The sequence below is a fragment of the Triturus cristatus genome, chromosome 8, assembly GCF_964204655.1.
Source record: "Triturus cristatus chromosome 8, aTriCri1.1, whole genome shotgun sequence".
Taxonomy (NCBI): domain Eukaryota; kingdom Metazoa; phylum Chordata; class Amphibia; order Caudata; family Salamandridae; genus Triturus; species Triturus cristatus.
In genome coordinates, this window is record NC_140591.1 from 404026263 (window position 1) to 404043849 (window position 17587).

Genomic DNA, 17587 nt, shown 5'->3' on the forward strand with positions numbered 1-17587 from the left:
CGGCCTCAGCCTCCCTGCACTGTGTCTGCACCAGCTTCTATAGCGCAAGGTGGCGTTTACCAGGTTTGTGCGCGTCTCATGAACTTCAATATTTAATTGATTGTAAAGCGGTGTAAACTATATTAACAATACCCATGTATATCGCACACAGCACAAATCGAATAGTTCCTTGGTGTGACCTACAGATTTATACACAGTACTCCGCAACTGACTAATTTATGATTTGCTATCAGGACTATCTCACTAGTATTGGGAGCTGGAGCCTGCTGGATACACACAGATCTCAGCAGAGGGCACCTAACCCACAGAACTATGTTATACATTATGTGATCAGATATTGCGCCAGGAAACCCTGTTGGGTAGCTGCGCGCTTTATAATTCTTCAAATAAATTAATATTGCCATTAAGAAAGCGGCGTGTGGTAATGTCAGTAGTGTGAAGATTTGTGACGGGCTCCGCTTGCAACCTCCCACGTCCTGCTCCCCATCTGCCCTGCCCTCCTCCACCTCTGTCCTGATCCAGTACCCTGCCCTGCTTTCCCTTCCTCACTTCTCCATACGATTTTGTCATACTGCTCCCTTGCAACCTTTACATCCCCACCGTGCACTGCTCCCTCTTGGCTTCTGCACTGCTTACCCTTTGACCCCTCCACTCTCCAACCACTGCACACTGGGCTGTTCCCCCGTGCACCCTATGGAGATCCCTCGAACGGTGAAGTTCCTGTACCCGCATCATGTGCCATTAGCCACTTGCAGCTCTCCTACCCCTTTAACTCTGCACAGCTTCACTTGCATTTCTCCCCTTATCCGCCCACTGTGCCTTAAAACCCCTGTACTCTGCACTGCTTCCCACTTTGCACCACGCACCGCTCTCCTCTTGTAACCTGCGCTGCGCCTACGTGCGCCTTGTGGGACTCACTGCTTGTACACTGCCGTTTCGCATGTACTGCTCCCTCCTGAATGTCACACTGCTCTGCCCTTGCACGACATACGATTCATCATCTGTAAGTGTGTCTGATGTAAAGTGCTCGGACACCTTACACTGGTATGAATAGCGCTATAAAACAAATGAAATACATGTAAGAGAGTGACTATGGAGAGATGTGGGGCATTGTTGGGGGGTGGTAGTGAGGGAATGCGCAGAGAAAGAGGTCATGGGGGGGGGGGGGGTGCCAACAACAACTGTTGCACCAGGCACCACCAGTGTTAAAGTCTGCCCTGCTTATTCCATGATCTGCTCCCTCTTACACACTGTACTCCTCCCTCTTACAGAGGGCTCCTTATGGACCCTGTGCTACTCGCTTGCGACTGTGCTTTGCCCCTTCAACCCGGCACTGCTTCAGCCGCAGACTGCATTGCTCCCTTTATCCACCCACTGTTACTTAAACCTTTGCACCCTGCACTGTTTCCCTAGGCACTACACCTTGCACCCTCTGTCTTTGCACAATGTGCTGCACCCCCTTACAAACTGTACTTCTTTATCTTGCACAGTGCACCCCCACGCCTTGCACTACTCTCCAATTACACCCTGCTCGGCTCCCACTTGCAACCTTCACTGATTACCCCCCAGTACCCTGCACTGCTCCTCTTGCACCTTGCAGTTACACCTGCACCTGTGTTGTTTCCCCTGCACCCTGCTTGGATCCGCTCCTTGCACCACTGACTGTTCCCAGTCGTGAGTCATGTGTTGCTCTCACCCATGCAGTGTATGATTGTTCAAAAACACATACAGCAGCCGCGCAGAATGGCCTCCACAGGGAAAAGAAGCGTCCACTCCTGTTGCCCATGCACTACCTCTTCTGTGTATGATTCGATATTGCTAACATCTTTTCAATACACTCAAGACAAAACTATTGGCATCGTCAATGATTGCTTTAGACTTGACTCGCATGTTTTATGCAATGATCCCAAAACATTACACTTTATTGCATGACTACAGTACAAAAGATATAGTAAACAAATAAGTTAGATCCTAAAGATTGTCTTCCTTGTCAGGGGAAACTGAAGGTGATTTTATCAGTGCATCACAGGAAGCCTTTGCTACATCATCCCAGTCTATAAGCAACACTTTTTGCAAAGACTAAACATTCCTCAAAAAACAATACACACTCAGAATCTTCTATCACATAAGTGCTTTTCACAGGGGCACACGTTGGATGCATGCCAGGAATCCTTATGCCAATGCTGTTTAACAGACACCAGTGTAATCATGGCTTCCACACTAAGCAGCATTCAGCACACAGACCCCTGTCTAACTACAAACTCGCTGACCACTGGACAGCCGTCTACAGCTTTTTGTAGCCTTCAGGCAGTCATTGTTTTGCAACCATCTCCTTCAAAGCAGACATCCAATCAGTGTCCATGTCTTCCTCTTCGAAATCACTGGAAAGACAAAAATGAAGAAGTTATCTCTTTTAAATGATGCCAAAAATGAATACGCATATCAGAAGTTATCATGTTTTCAAGAGCACTTGAAACAATACCAGCTTTGTCCTTATTCTATGCTGCAACACATCTCATAGAGACTCTAGCTGCAGATTCCTTACCTTAGACCTTCAGGTGTCAGGCTGGATCAGGAATATTTTTGATAGCAGTAGCCCTGCGCGCCGATAGGTGGCGTTGGTTGACTCCGCGTGACATCGTAGGCGTTGAGATCATTGCATGACGTCCACGTCATCTATATAGGCGCCACTTTAGCGTGCTGACGTCAGTTCTTCTTTCCACGCCAGTTAGCACAGATAAGTCAAAGAGAGCTACCCCTTGTCACTTTCTAACAGACTTTTTTCAACTTTTTATTCACGTTTTTGGTGTGTAGGATGCCCAGTAAGAAGACCTTGGGGTTCAAACTGTGCGGTGCCTTTCACATCATCATGACGGTTACAGACCCCCATCTGGTATGTCTTTGGTGCGTGGAGTGCAACCATGACCAGAAGTCGTGCTCTGACTAAAGTTGCTTGCAGCCCGGTGTCAGGTGTCATGTGCGTCATTTTTGGATGGCCTGACAATGCTGGCAAGCCTTCGAGCCCTACAGGCTCATCGGAAGGAGATCTCATGAGTTTTGTGCTGCTGGCTTTGGCCCAGACACTCCATACTTCTCTTGGATCCGTCCCTGGATCCGGACCTGTGCTGATTGTACCTCCTCGACATTCCCCAACGCCACATCTGATGCAGAGGCCTTTGACATCGCCACCTCCCCCATCATTCCAGACGACACAGAGCAAAGGGCTAGGATTAGATGAAGATTGGAAGAGACACTAGAATCTCTTAGAAATGCTGCTTTTCAATGAGGAAATGGAATGGTATGAGGACCTGGGTAATGACAGCGGCTTGGACACCTCCCCAGATCCTGGCATGCTGTCTCCTCCTAACCTGGCTACGGAGGAGGGGGCTTCATTTGCAATGGTGGTGCGTAGGGCTGCGGAGGTCTTGGACCTGCAGCTCCCTACGGTGGGGTCAAGACCAGTGTCTTGACGGAGGCCCTGCAGCCTGGTGTCTCCACCTCTGAACCCTTGTTGCCATTTAACAAAGCCTTAACCTATGTTCTACTGGGCACCTGGTCCAAGCCCAGCACAGGGGAATCCTGTGAACAGAACTATCGCCCGCCGCCATCACCCTCCACCAAGCTTTCCTCTCCACCTACCCCCAACCACAGAGAGCTAGGTGGTCCAAGCCTCTACTTACCCTGGCATGTTCCCTACTGCTCCCCCGGATAGGGAATCCAAAAGGCTGGACAGCTTTGGTAAGAAGATATTTTCTTCCATCAGACTAGCATTGCAGTCGATAAACACTGCCTGCCTCTTGGGCCGATACTCCCATTCCCTATAAGGAACGGTTGCGCAAGTGCTGCCACAAGTCCGGGAGAGATTCAGTAAAGTTTTCCATACACCCTGGCCTAGAAACGACAGGCTCACTGGGCAGGGCGAATTCCTCAACGATGGCCGTAAGGCCGCACGCATGGCTGAGAACACTTGGCTTTTCAGGGGATGTCCAAGCCAGCCTTATTGACATGCCACTTGATGGCTTTTGTTGCTTCAGAGACAGGGCGGATGCGGCACTAGAGCGGTTTAATGAGTCGCGGGCTACAGTGAAGTCCTTGGACCTCTCAATGTCATCCGGCCTGCGTCCGCCTTTCACTCCTTTTGTGGCTACAGAAGGGGCTTCTAACCACGCCGGCCCTACCCCAGCCAGAGAACCGCGCAAGTTCCACACCCTCTGCCTGGCCGTGGTTCACCCCAACCCCACGGATCGGGAGGACAGAAGTCAGGCCATAAACCCCTCCCACTCCAAACCTTCCTAGTCTGATCCTTCAAGATTGTGGGCATCCAGTTGTGGTCTCCTTTGATACTACCCCTCCTTCCATGCCCCCAACTTACTATCGGAAGATGGAGGATCACCTTGTCTTACTTCGCAAGGAAGTCAAAACTCTCTTGGCCAAGGGAGCTATTAAGAGGGTTCCCGGGCCAGAAATAGGTTGTGGTTGCTATCCCGCTATTTTCAGGTTCCAAAGAAGGATGGAGGCCTTCGTACTATCCTCGACCTCAGAGCCTTCAACTTCTTCTTCCAAAAAGAAAAGTTCAAGATGCTCTCTATTGCTCAGGTACTGTTTGCCCGGGACCCAGGAGACTGGATGGTAGCGTTGGACTTGCAGGACGCCTATTTCAATATCCCCGTCCTGCCTGCCCATAGTCGCTACCTGCAGTTTACAGTGGGCCATGAGCAATTTCAGTTTACTGCTCTATCCTTCGGCCTCACCAGTGCCCCTTGGGTGTTCACAAAGTTGATGGCAGTGGTCGCAGCCCATCTGCGGAGATCAGGGGTTCCAGTCTTCCCCTATCTCGAAGACTGGTTGTTGAAGGCAGGCTCATCCCAAACAGTCGTCTACCACCTCCAGACTACAGTGACCATCCTGCATTCACTGGGTTCACTATCAATGTGCCGAAGTCACACTTGACTCCCTCTCAGATGCTCCCTTTCATTGGAGCAGTTCTGGACATTGTGCAGTTTCAGGATTCTCCTCCCGAGCAGAGAATCCAGGATATTCAGGCTATGATACTTATGTTTCAGTCACTATCCTGGATCTTGGCGAGACTGACTGAGGCTGCTGGGCATCATGGCCTCCTGCATCCTGCTGTGGGATCATGCCAGACGGCACATACGGGCTCTGTAGTGGGATCTGAAGTTCAGTGGGCGCAGCATCAGGAGAATCTCTCTGACCTCGTCCAGGTATCAGATGCACTGCAAAAGATCTGCAGTGGTGGCTGACAAACCCCAATTGGGTCCAAGGCAGACCCATCTCCTTTCTCCAACCAGATCTCACAGTGGTGACAGATGCGTCACTTCTGGGATGAGGCGGCCATCTGGGACAGTTAGAGATCAGAGGACTCCACATTAACTTGTTGAGGCTTTGTGCGATCTGATTAGCACTGAAAGCCTTTTCCCAATCCCTCGAGGTAAGGCTAGTTCAAGTCTTCACGGACAATACCACCGCCATGTGGTACTGCAACAAGCAGGGCGGGGTGAGGTCATGGACCCTCTGTCAAGAGGCCCTGTATCTTTGGGTTTGGATGGAACAACAGGGCATATCCCTGGTCGCCAGGGAGGGCAAACTCCGCCGACGGTGCCTAGTGGATCACAAGTGGCGTCTTCATTCGAAGGTGGTGCAAGGTCTCTTTCAACAGAAGGAGTGCCTTAGTTTGGTCTGTTTGCCCCTGAAGCGAGCATGCAATGCTAGCAGTTTTGCAAATTGGAATTTCCAAGGCTGCTCTAGCTCGGGAACGCTTTTCGTCTCGAGTGGAGCACAGGCCTTCTGTATGTCTTTCTGCCCATACCACTCCTGTCCAGAGTGCTCAAGGAGATCAGGAGCAACCAGTCTCAAGTCATTCTTGTGGCTCCGGACTGGTCACGGAGAGTTTGGTATCTCGAGCTTCTGCAGATGAGCATCGATCCTCCGATCAGGCTGCCCCTTCGGGAGGATCTTCTGTTTCAGCAGCAGGCGAGGGTCCTCCACCCAAACCTGACCTGTCCACCCTCAGCCTCCTTGCATGGAGATTGAGCAGCAACAGTTGACAGCTTTTGACCTTCCTCCTGAAGTTATTCTGGCAGCCAGGCGTCCCTCCACAAAATTGGTATACGCCTGCCGATGGCAAACATTTCGTAAATACTGTACAGAACGGTTTGCCGACACACTGTCTGCCTCCCTTTCTGACATCTTTTTTTCATTCTCTCTTTCGCCCAGCAGGGCTCTGCTCTGGGCACTCTTAAGGGTTACCTTTCAGCCATTTCTGCTTTTCTACGGTTCAACGCTGGCCAGATCAACCATCATACATACATTTTTGAAGGGGCTTACTTATTTGTATTCCCCCCTCACTTTTATTTTTAATTATAAATCTTTTTATGAACAGTCAGACATACAAACAATTACAGATCCAGATCAATATCAATATAGGCATGACTAAATGAGGCAATAATCCTTAACATTATACACAGGAAGGGCATTTCAAGGAGGGAGCAGGTCATCCAGCTACATGCTCTGTGGGGGAGCACAAATGTCTCCACGATATGAGTTCCACGGTGTCCATATGCGGGACCACTTTCTGGGGCAGCCTCAGGCAACATATACTGTCTTTTCCCTGAACATACACCAGTCCATACTTGTCTCCCATGCCCCTAGTGTGGGGGGGGGGGGTTGCTGCTCCCCAGGCCTGGGCAATGTTTCTTTTGGCTAGCATGAACCACAAAGTGATCCACTGTGTTTGATGGGTGTTTAAGTCAGTCGGTTCCCATACGTTCAGTAGGCATCTACGTGCACCCCTCACCTTTTATCATACACCAGTGGGACCTGAATTTGGTTCTCACCAATTTGATGTGTGCACCTTTTGAGCTACTTCACAATTGCCCCTTTTGGCTGCTTACTATTAAAATAGCCTTCTTAGTGGCAATAACTTCTGCCGGGAAGGTAAGCAGGCTTTATCATCTCAGCCTCATTGCCTGACCATATTTCCAGACAAAGAAGTACTCTGCACTAGTGCTTCTTTTTTGCCTAAGGTGGTGACTTTGCCCACCTTCTATGATCCTCCGCATCCTTCTAAGGAAGAAGTGTCTCCCCCGTCTGGACTCAAAAAGAGCATTATCGATCAATCGTGATCGCATTAAAGAGTTCTGGGAGGACGACCAACTCTTTATAGGGTATGTTGGAGCAAAGAAGGGACGTGTATCGCAGAAAAGGACCATCTAACCTTGGGTTATTCTCTGCATAAAAATATGTTACGCTTTGGCAAGGAAACAGCCTCTTGAAGGTCTCCTGAAGACCTCAGAGCTTTTCAACCAGGGCTAAGGCAGCCACCACAGCTCTCCAGTGTGGTGTTCCAGTCCTCGACATCTGCCAGGCGGCTACATGGGCATCCCTGCACACGATTATCCAGGCAACAATGTTTGGCAAACAAGTCAGTAGAGAAGGCCTCTTTGGCCGTTCGGTCGTACAGAACTTTCTGATTTGAATCTTTTCTGCAGTCCCTCCTCCGGGAATGGCATTGCCTGGGTGTCCGTTCTAAGGTAGGGAATCTGCGGTTAGATGTCTCTATCAGATGAAATGTTACTTACCTTAGGTAGCACTTTATCTGGTAGTGACATGATCTAGCTGCGGATTCCATACCGACCCACCCATCCTCCCTGCACTGCGGATCAGTTTCAAGGCCCTAGTTCTTTATGAACACACAATTGTCAGTTCACTTCATAGCTCTGCGCTTCTGGCGTGAAAAGTACTGATGTCTGCGTGCCAAGGTGGCACCTATATAGATGTCGCAAACGTCATGACGACGAACCCTACGCCTATGACGTCACGTGTAGTCGACCAACTCCACCTATCGCGCGCAGGGGTACATCTATCAAAAAACTTTCGGATCCAGCCTGACACCTGGAAGTTCTAAGTTACGGAATCTGCGGCTAGATCATGTCTCCACCAGATAAGGTGTTACCGAAGGTAAGTTACTTGTCCGTTACAGCAAATAAAATATTCAGAAACCTTGGCTGGATAGAGAGAAGGTGTCTGTGTTTTGTCTCTGCAACAATTGAAACGTGGCAGTATTGACCAGATCAGGTAAATAGAATCTGTTAGCAGTAAAAGATGTCAACTCTCGTTAAACTGGCAACAATTAAAAATAAATTTGATGGTGTAAAATGGTGGGAACATTATATGCAGCCTACAAATGCACACACTCCCAATAGCCTTTACAGTCAACAAATGTAAATTGTACAGACACTAATATTTTTATTTAATCCTACCAAATTAAAATACGGCCACGGGTGTGCTATTGCAGAGTCAAGAAACACGTACAATACATGTATTGCATTAATATGTCTTGTTGTATTCTCCATTGTCATCAGCAGAGCCTGCTTGTGTCTTAATTTCTATTGCAATTTAAACAGGTAGACGGTGAGAGTCCAGCATACACATGCAGAGCTGGGCTACAGATCCATCTTATGATTTCATTATGAAGAGTAATAGTTAAGGGCTTGGGTATAATACAGTGTGTTGTGGAGTGGGGGGGGGGGGGGTAAAGGAGTATGCTTATATACACCCACACACAGCCAACCTTCTTCACCGACTGGTCTGCAGTTGTGTCATTCACATGTTTGTGCTGCCCACTAAGACATGCAGCATCGAACAACACATTTTAGCCACTGGATAATTTCACTGTGAGTGACGCCATTGTGCTCTTTTACAAGGATCACATCCAACATCAAGGTAGTCTTCTTCAGTGCCATGGAGTACTATAGCAATATGTGCTATTCGAGACGAAAAAAATATCTTTGCTTTTAGCCCATTTTGTTTTTTTGTTATATGGGTGAGTGTTCAGCAAGTCGACCACCAATAACGTTTTACAAAAATTATGACAAAGCAAAAGTAACATTCACAAAGTCTAAAGGATTTCAGCTGATGTCAGACCTATTGGCTTTGCCAATGCTTGTTCTGTAGCATGAACATTATCCAAGAAGCTTTTAGCACGGTCGGCAGAATGGTAAATTGTACAGCAGGACACAGAACCAGTTCTGGACTTTGGCATTACCAGCATGCACACTAGATTAGTGCGTTGGTTGGGCCAGTGAAAAGTAAGGATACCAGCTTCACGTGCAGTTGGGTCATTCAGGGCAGAGATGAACACATGTATACCTTACAGGGGAAATTTCTGTCCCAAGTGGGAGCAGCAGTTAGGGCACTATGACTATATCAGCTGTTGAGGGCATATTTGCTCTGCAACTTCTTCGATAAATGTACAGTGGCGTGGATATGTGAAGGTTATTCAAAGAGGTTCCAGAATGTTATAGCGAAGTAGATACTCTGCTTGAGAGCAGCCATCTTGATTTGTGTGTGTTTCTTGTTTTTGCTGTTGCATATCAGAGAAGGTTAACCTTCAGTTCTGGATAGTAAGAAAACAGTAAGAAGTAGCAGTGAATCCTAACAGTTGTCCTGTGTGAGTCCCACTTATGATAATATAAAGTGTGGTTAGGAGCAGAATCCTACATGCGAAGACTGCTCCTCATGAAGGAACAAGTCTGATATGGGATTTGTGGATGTCCAGCTCTAATTTCCAACATAAACATAGGTCTTTCAATCAGGGATGTGGAATTTAATAAAATATCTACTTGTCCATGGGGCAGGTTGCTTCATAAATCTACTTGTCCTGTAACAAAAGTCCATGTAGTGAAGCAACAAATTATGGCAGCAATCTCATTAGATAAGAGCTCTGATTTAGCTATCTAACTATGCCAGGCCTCATACCATAGTAGTGTTTGAGTACTTGCAATCCCCATATGTTGCCCGTTTACGCAGATCTACATACTGGGGCTGAAGGTAGTGGTAAGCAATAGTTCCAGGATCAGAATGCCCTTTGGAGTCTGTGCAAACCTACTAACTTGCATGTTTTGAAGGGTTTTCAACAACTCTTCTCTAATCTTTTCTCATACTGAGAAATGTTGGAAATTTACTCCTGACAATCGCAGATGTAAACCTTCTTCCAGAGTTGGGAAAAAAGTGGTTGGAGGAAAAGAGAACTTGCAAACAATCAGATTTTCGCATGAGCAAATCTACACATGCATATTTGCTCATGCTAAAATGCAGTTCACAAATATTTTCTAGGAGTACTATTTCTTGTCCTACTTCTGTAAATTCTTGGGAGTTCATCAAAGCTGTATAGTTGCACTTAATGCAAAGACGTATAAAATGGGTGCACTTTTGTGACTTTCTTTACTAATTGGGCCCCTAATTTGGTCTGGCGTTGACTATGACCGTTTATGTTTATTAAAATTCTGTCTCTCTCTTCATCAGCTGGCTTCACTGTCAGTGACAACATTCTGCTCTTTAACAAGGAGCATATCGGCACACAAAGTAGTTTTGTTCAGTGCCAGTAACTAATGTGGCAGTATGTGTTTTTTGAGACCCAAAAACAATTGTTGCTTTTTCCAATGCTTGTTATAATGGTGAGGACCCGGCAGCTCCCATACCATAATGGTTTTACAAAACACATGCCAAAACAAGTCACACATTGACAAAACTAAGAAGCTGACCACCAATTACAGACCAACTGGCTTTGCCAATGCTTGTTTTTTTTTGTTTCCCATAATCTTATTGAAACTGGTTACACTGATTTTCCATTATGAATATTTTGGGAAATACTAGCATGCATCAACACACGTTACTAAATAATGCTGCAAAGAAATGGTACCTGCAAATTTACAGTAGTTTAGCAAATTGTTTTTTTCATGCTTTCAATTTTTTATGAACATTTTATTTTGAAAGCAAAGAATCATAAATCTTGATTTCAAGCTTCTGTAAATATTTGCATCAAATCAGAGATTATTCTAGAAGCATTATACATAGCCTCATATTGCTAAACTTTGAAAACGTGTGTACACGTTTTTATACTGGAAGAACTGTCAGTAGTGCAGTCGGAGCGTACAACATTTACTTAGAGCGCTCAGCCTAATAATAAAGGCTTTCAATTAATGAACCATGAATACAAGTTTGAACAGCATTAACATGTGGAAAAAAATATTACCTTAACTGCAGACAGTGCCCTTCCCTGATCCATTATGTGGTACTGCAAACTGGCAGCCAAAGAGTTTGTGATGCAGGGGGTTGGTAACACTAGTGTGGGAGAGAGGAGCACTTCGTTCTGTTTCCTACTCTTTTGACTATTATAAAGAACTTAAATTTGGCATGCTACAGGGGCTGACATGCTGTCTAGTCATGCCTGTAAAACATCAAAACATAACTCAAGTCAAAGAACTTGACCTCTGTGCACAGTAGCCTGAAGGCTGTTGCTATATTCACATTAAAAACAAGTGCTTATAATAATTTAGATAGTCAACACGTAATCAGATGTTGAAAACACCATTTCATTAAAACACCATAGAACATAAGCATGTGTTCTTAATACACAGAAATATTTAATCTGTTACAATCACAGATACACATCTTAGAAACTTCTTTCTTTGTTTCGTTCAATCCACGAGATCATTCCTTTAAATGCCCGCCCAATGCATTTCGGGCCACACTGGCCCTTCTTCAGGGGATTATTTCTGTGAACAATACAAACGATATGCTCTTATAATACAGCATGCAGAGAAGCACATATTCAAGTTTACAAGCAATTCCAAACTCTATACTTTGTAAAAAGAGGATACATTTGGAGAAAAATTTCCATGACAATGTTACTGCCTTATCAGGAATATTCTCGCCAGCAACATGTTGGTTCATTGTGCAGGCAGTAATTACGGCTTTTTATCGCGATTGCAGGTTCCGGATCACACAAGTCTTCGAGCGGTTGTTGATCAGTTAGAACTCTAAGAGGTCGGTTCATTTTCTTTGTTATTTATATCGGGTGGCACGAGCATGATCTCATGGTTCTTATATTTGTTGTATATTTTTTACAGGATTTTTTAACTGCATGGATACAACTATGATCCTGATTTCCAGTGAGTTTTTGTTTGGGCAAAACACGGTCTGGATTTTTTGACACTCGACTTGATTCGGTGATGGTTTCTCTCTTTGCTTTCACACAGTCTTTTTCACTTGATTACTCTCGGTTTACTGTTCGTCTTTTTTTTCTTTTTCTGTTCCTTTGAGTATGATAGGGCAGTAACATTGTCATGGAAATTTTTCTCCAAATGTATCATCATTTTACAAAGTATAGAGTTTGGAATTGCTTGTAAATTTGAATATTTGCTTCTCTGCATGCTGTATTATAAGAACATATCGTTTGTATTGTTCACAGAAGTAAACCCCTGAAGAAGGGCCAGTGTGACCCGAAATGCATTGGGCGGGCATTTAAAGGAATGATCTCGTGGATTGAGCGAAACAAAGAAAGAAGTTTCTAAGATGTTTATCTCTGATTGTAACAGATTAAATATTTCTGAGTATTAAGAACACATGCTTATGTTCTATGGTTTTTTAATGCAATGGTGTTTTCAACATCAGATTTCGTGTTGATTATCTAAATTACTATAAGTACTTGTTTTTAATGTGAATATAGCAACAGCCTTCAGGCTACTGTGCACAGAGGTCAAGTTCTGTGAGTTGAGTTATGTTGTGATGCAGGGGGTAGGGCCTACTTGTGCCAAGGACAAAATACACATGAAACCTTGTTACCCTTGACCCCAAACACTATATCCTGGGCATCGAGCTATAGGAATTACACATCCCTGTCAATGTATCCAGTTTCAAGCCTAGACTGTTGCTCTGTGAGCATCAGAAGTGTTTTATTTGTGGGATACTCTACTGGGATTCAAGTGATAGTCTACTGGGACCGGAAGTGGAAATGCATTGGCCTCTTCTAACCCAGGAATGGACACTACCTACCTACCTAGATGGTATAGCACCCTTTAACAACAAGGTGGATGCTATTTGCCTCATTTAGCACTCTAGCTAAAATTCTTCCAATTTCGGGAAGTGCTAAATCTGAAGGAGTACCAGTGGTGTTTACCTCCACCATACTATCTGGGACCCTTACTTTGTAGAAGGATAACTACTCTGCAGCCCAGTAAGGGCTGGAGCTGAGCAGGATTACAAGTATGAATTTTGAGAACATTTGATAATGGTCTTTTTATTACAGTAGAACCCATGGGAGTGGTAAGAGTCATCTTTGGGGCTAACTCAAAATTAAAGATTACTTCGAGAGTTACTCCACTTAGATGTCCAATGCATTTTGATTACTCCATGGATTTCCTATGTAGACATTTAGCTGGTAGAGGATCTTCACTTGTTAAGTTCTAGCCCGTGGTAGTGTCCCAGATTCAAAAGTTGGGAACTGAAAAAACATCTGTATAGCAATACTATACCTTCCATTTCCACCTCTCTTGTGCCATTTATAAATCCAAATCTATCACAGAAAGTAAGGGGCCCTACACACATTTCTGGCAAGACTTTGGATCTAGTATTTACTAACTATTATCATTGGAGTTTTGGTGCACCGTCAACTTGGGGATCAAGTAGTGATCCCTCAGTTGAGGTGAGGTGTTTCTTAATCCACCTTAAAAGGTTTCTTTAGCCCCTAAACATCCTCATATTTCCCGTTCTTGGCACAAGGTAATTGAGTTTCAATTGTCAAATATCTACTAAGGGAATATTCCATATTTAGGTGAGATCTGGAACAGGATGCAGCCCAAACAAACCATTCTCTCACTTATTCATCACATTGCCCCAGTTAGATGCAAGGCCTCCCCTACATCTTATCCTTCAGCCGCTTGTTTTTTTGACAACTGATGGCTGAAAGTGTAAGAGGCTGGAGTGTATCTGGAGGCAAAATATGATCTAGTAGATAAAAAGAAGCATAAATCTGCTCTAAAGATATATCAGTAAGCAATTCAAAAGGCCCAAGCTGAATACTTTGCTGATCAGATCTCCTCAACTACCAATTCCTCTAGCGAGATATCTAAAATAGTTCAATCCTTCCTTGCGCGCAAAGCTTGCAAGCAACATATTTCTCCCTCTGCCAAGCCCTATGAAAATCTATCTCCATTTTTCCCAAAAGAAATTTTAAAAACAATTATGCTCTTTTTAATGTGTAACAGATTGTTTATCTGGCTTTGATGAAATCTTTTTGATCAATAGGCCCCCTGGATCACTTCTATCTGATTTTTCAGCTCAGGCATTTACTAACTGTCGGTCTGGCTCCTTGCTGGATCCTTGCCTACCTCGTATTTTAGCAAAGTCTGTATACATTTTATACCCAGTTATTAACGATCTATTTAATCAATTGTTGCAACAAGCAGTGGTTTCGGAGTCTTGGAAGCAGGAACTGGTTGTCCCTTTGCTAACAAATTGCTCTACAGATCCTAAGGTCTTAGCAAATTTCAGCAAAACATCCCTTCTAAGCGCTATAAAAGATGCGGACTTTGTCATATGTGGTTCCAGCCTTACTTTGACTTAAGTTTTTTCTATCTGACTGCCACCAGTTCATTCACCTTCCACAGTATACTCCTTCTACTCAGTTTTTGAGACATAGTGTTTCGCATGGATCTGCCCTAAGTCATACTCTGGTTAATTGTTTACATGGCCCCTTTGGCGAGTACCATCCAACCATTTGGCTTAAAAGTGGTAACACATGTGGATAACACCTAGCACAAGTTTTCCTTCCATGAGGTCAACAGTGAGCTTCAGGAATCATTCAAATTAGGTTTTTCAAAAGTAGCCAAAATGATGAAGAACAGCTGTTTAAAACTTAATTCGGACAAAACTGAAATACTGTTATTCAACTTCTCGCCTTCCATCTGGTCCAGTGCCTAGGGGTCACCTAACCTAGGTCACCTCCGATTCCAGTGGAAGAGGTGAGAAATCTTGGAATTAAATTTGATAAGAATTTCTCTTTTTCCCCAGGTAATGGCAGTTACAAAATATGAAAAAGATCCAGAGCATAGCCCCTGGGTACACTAGAAAGATCATAATTCTTTCCATGATCACCTCCTAATTAGACTATGCAAATGTTCTTTATCTTGGCCTCATTGAATATCTGCTCAGTCGACTTCAGGAGCTACAGAATGCAGCCACTAGGCTACTGCTCAATCTTCCCAGATTGGAACCCATTTCCCTACATCTGAGGAACTTACGGTGACTTCCAAACGCATTTGTTTAAATCTTTACTGTTAACTTTCTGCGCACTCCAAAACAGAGGTCCGAAGTATCTGGATGATCTCAGAGATCTAGAGGGACAATATGCACAAACTCTTTCAATCATTTTTTGTTGCAAGTTTTCAGGGTGCACCATGTCTTTCTGGGTTACTTTTTCTTTTCATCTCCCCATATGTAGAATGCTCTCCCGTACGGTATCCGTACTTCCTCAAATGAACAAGCTTTCAAAAAACAACTGAAAACCTGGCTATTTCATTCTACCTATTTATTTTCTGCGGACTCCCACTTTCCAACAATTTTAGCTCCGGGGCAACTTTTTGGCAGCTGAGCACTCTGTAAATGGCTCATTCATTCATTATAAAAACCTGTACTCTCACAGTCGGTACTCAAAATGATGCCCTAACCATGCAATAGTTGGTGAGGGGGCCTCTATACTGAACAGCCAAACAGAATAGTCGCTTCACAGCTATACAAGGGCCTTAGGACGATAGGGCCCACTGAGGGGGCTGAACCCTCCTGCACTGCTAGCTCATGTTTGCATGCTGATCTTACTGAAGAAAATGGAACTGCTGCAAATAGTTGATCTTTCTAGGTTGTGGGAAATAAATATCTGGCAAATAAAGCGGGAGGCGTAGCATGTGGGTTTGTCATAGTTAAAGCATTTTTAGGTCTCTCCAAGCATGCCAGAGTTTCAAGTACTGCCCACCAGTGCTATTAGTAGTTGGCATAAAGCTAGAAAGCATATTTAGGCTAGGGCGTATTGTAGGAAGCTGGCTCTATATATACTATACCAAAGTAAGGGATAGAGTGCACAGAGTCCATTGGATCCCCAGAGGTATAGGAGAGGATAAATGAGATAATCACTAACAGCTCTATTTGTGGTAGTGTGGTCAAGCAGTTAGGCTTTTCAGAGGGTGTGTTAAGTATTTACTGTATTCACTGAGGCAAGAAATGATGGTGCATACTCAGAGACTGAATCCAGACCAATTAGGATAAGTATATTTTTTTATACTTGGTTTTATTCCTAGAACCAAGCAGAACTTGGCAAAGGTAGGTAAAGGAAAATGCTACTTACCAGTATGCATCTGTTCTTGGCATGTAGAACTGCAGAGCTGTACACTGTGCATAGATCGCCATCTGGTGTTGGGCTTGGATGCTTGCACCTTGTTGTTTTGGAAGAGTCTTTTGTAGTCACGAGATAGGTGACTCCTCCCTTGGACAATAGTGCGCATGGGCATCGACTCCATCCTCAGATTGTTTTTCGCCATGATGGGAAATGATGGAGTTAGTAAGAAATAAAGAGATGTCCATGTGAATGTATCTAATTAAGATAATACTGGAACAGATACAGGTTCCGAGGAGGCGGGTGGACGTGTACAACTCTGCAGCTCTACATGCCAAGAACAGATGCATACTGGTAAGTAGCATTTTCTGTTCGAGGCATATGAGCTGCAGATTGTACACTGTGCATAGACTGTACATCAGTGTCTCACCTAGCGGTGGTCACCTGTATCTGTTGCAGTGGTTTGAAAAAATGTTTTAAGAACAGCTTGGCCTACAGAAGCCTGTTGCTTAGCCTGCATGTCAACACAATAGTGTTTGGTGAAGGTGTGTGGTGTAGACCATGTTGCTGCTTTACAGATGTCATCTAAAGGAATGTTCCCTAAGAATGGAAGACCCTAGTTTGCGTGTTGAGTGCACCCTAGGGGGAATTGTTAATGTGCGTTTAGCCTTTTGGCAGCATATTTGAATGCATTTGACTAGCCACCTAGCTATCCCAGCTTTGGAGATGTGGTTACCTTTAAGAGGTGGTGAGAAGGCTACAAACAGTTGTTTTGTCTTTCGAAAGGGCTTAGTCCTGTCAATGTAATAAAGTAGGGTTCTTTTGACGTCCAGTGTGTGAAGAGCTTTCTCTGCTACAGAGTCCAGGTTTTGGAAAAACACTGGTAACTCCACTGATTGGTTAAGGTAAAAAGCAGAGATTACTTTGGGAAGGAATTTGGGATTTGTTCTAAGAACCACCTTGTTACGATGTATTTGTAAGAAAGGTTCTTGTATGGTTAAAGCCTGGATCTCACTTACCTTCCTGAGAGAGGTAATTGCGACAAGGAAAGCTACTTTCCATGTGAGGAACTGCAGTTCACATTTGTGTAGAGGTTCAAATGGGGGACTCATGAGCCTGGTAAGAACAATGTTTGAATTCCACACTGGAGAGGATGGCAGTCTGGGGGGAATTATCCTTTTAAGGCCTTCCATAAAGGCTTTAATTGGAGGTACTCTAAATAGTGACAAGTGTTGTCTGTTTTGTAAATAAGCAGCAAGTGCTGCTAGATGTAATCCTATGGATGAATATGCTAGATAACTCCTTTGTAAGTGTAGCAGATAGCAAATGATGTCCTGGATTGAGGCATCCAGCAGATCAATTTTATTGTTATTGCAGTAGATGACGAATCTTTTCTATTTT

General features: G+C 44.4%; 2 protein-coding genes across 5 annotated transcripts in view; one reads left to right on the forward strand and one right to left on the reverse strand.

Moving 5' to 3' along the window:
- LOC146802200 (uncharacterized) overlaps positions 1–12407 on the forward strand; it is a 238746-nt gene extending 226339 nt beyond the window's left edge. For both annotated transcript variants that reach the window (XR_014967710.1, XM_085621792.1), the window contains 3 exons: positions 11794–11847; positions 11931–11972; positions 12272–12407. Coding sequence is in view for 1 of the 2 variants with exons in the window: in XM_085621792.1 (XP_085477918.1) it covers positions 11794–11844 (51 nt within the window). In the remaining variant the exon portion in view is untranslated. The remainder of the gene's footprint in view (positions 1–11793; positions 11848–11930; positions 11973–12271) is intronic.
- The window catches only part of LOC146802202 (serine/threonine-protein kinase Nek3-like), a 143179-nt gene continuing 127483 nt past the window's right edge, over positions 1892–17587 (reverse strand). For all 3 annotated transcript variants that reach the window (XM_085621790.1, XM_085621791.1, XM_085621789.1), the window contains one exon: positions 1892–2381. In XM_085621790.1, coding sequence (XP_085477916.1) covers positions 2312–2381 — 70 coding nt within the window. In that variant the 3' untranslated portion in view covers positions 1892–2311. The remainder of the gene's footprint in view (positions 2382–17587) is intronic.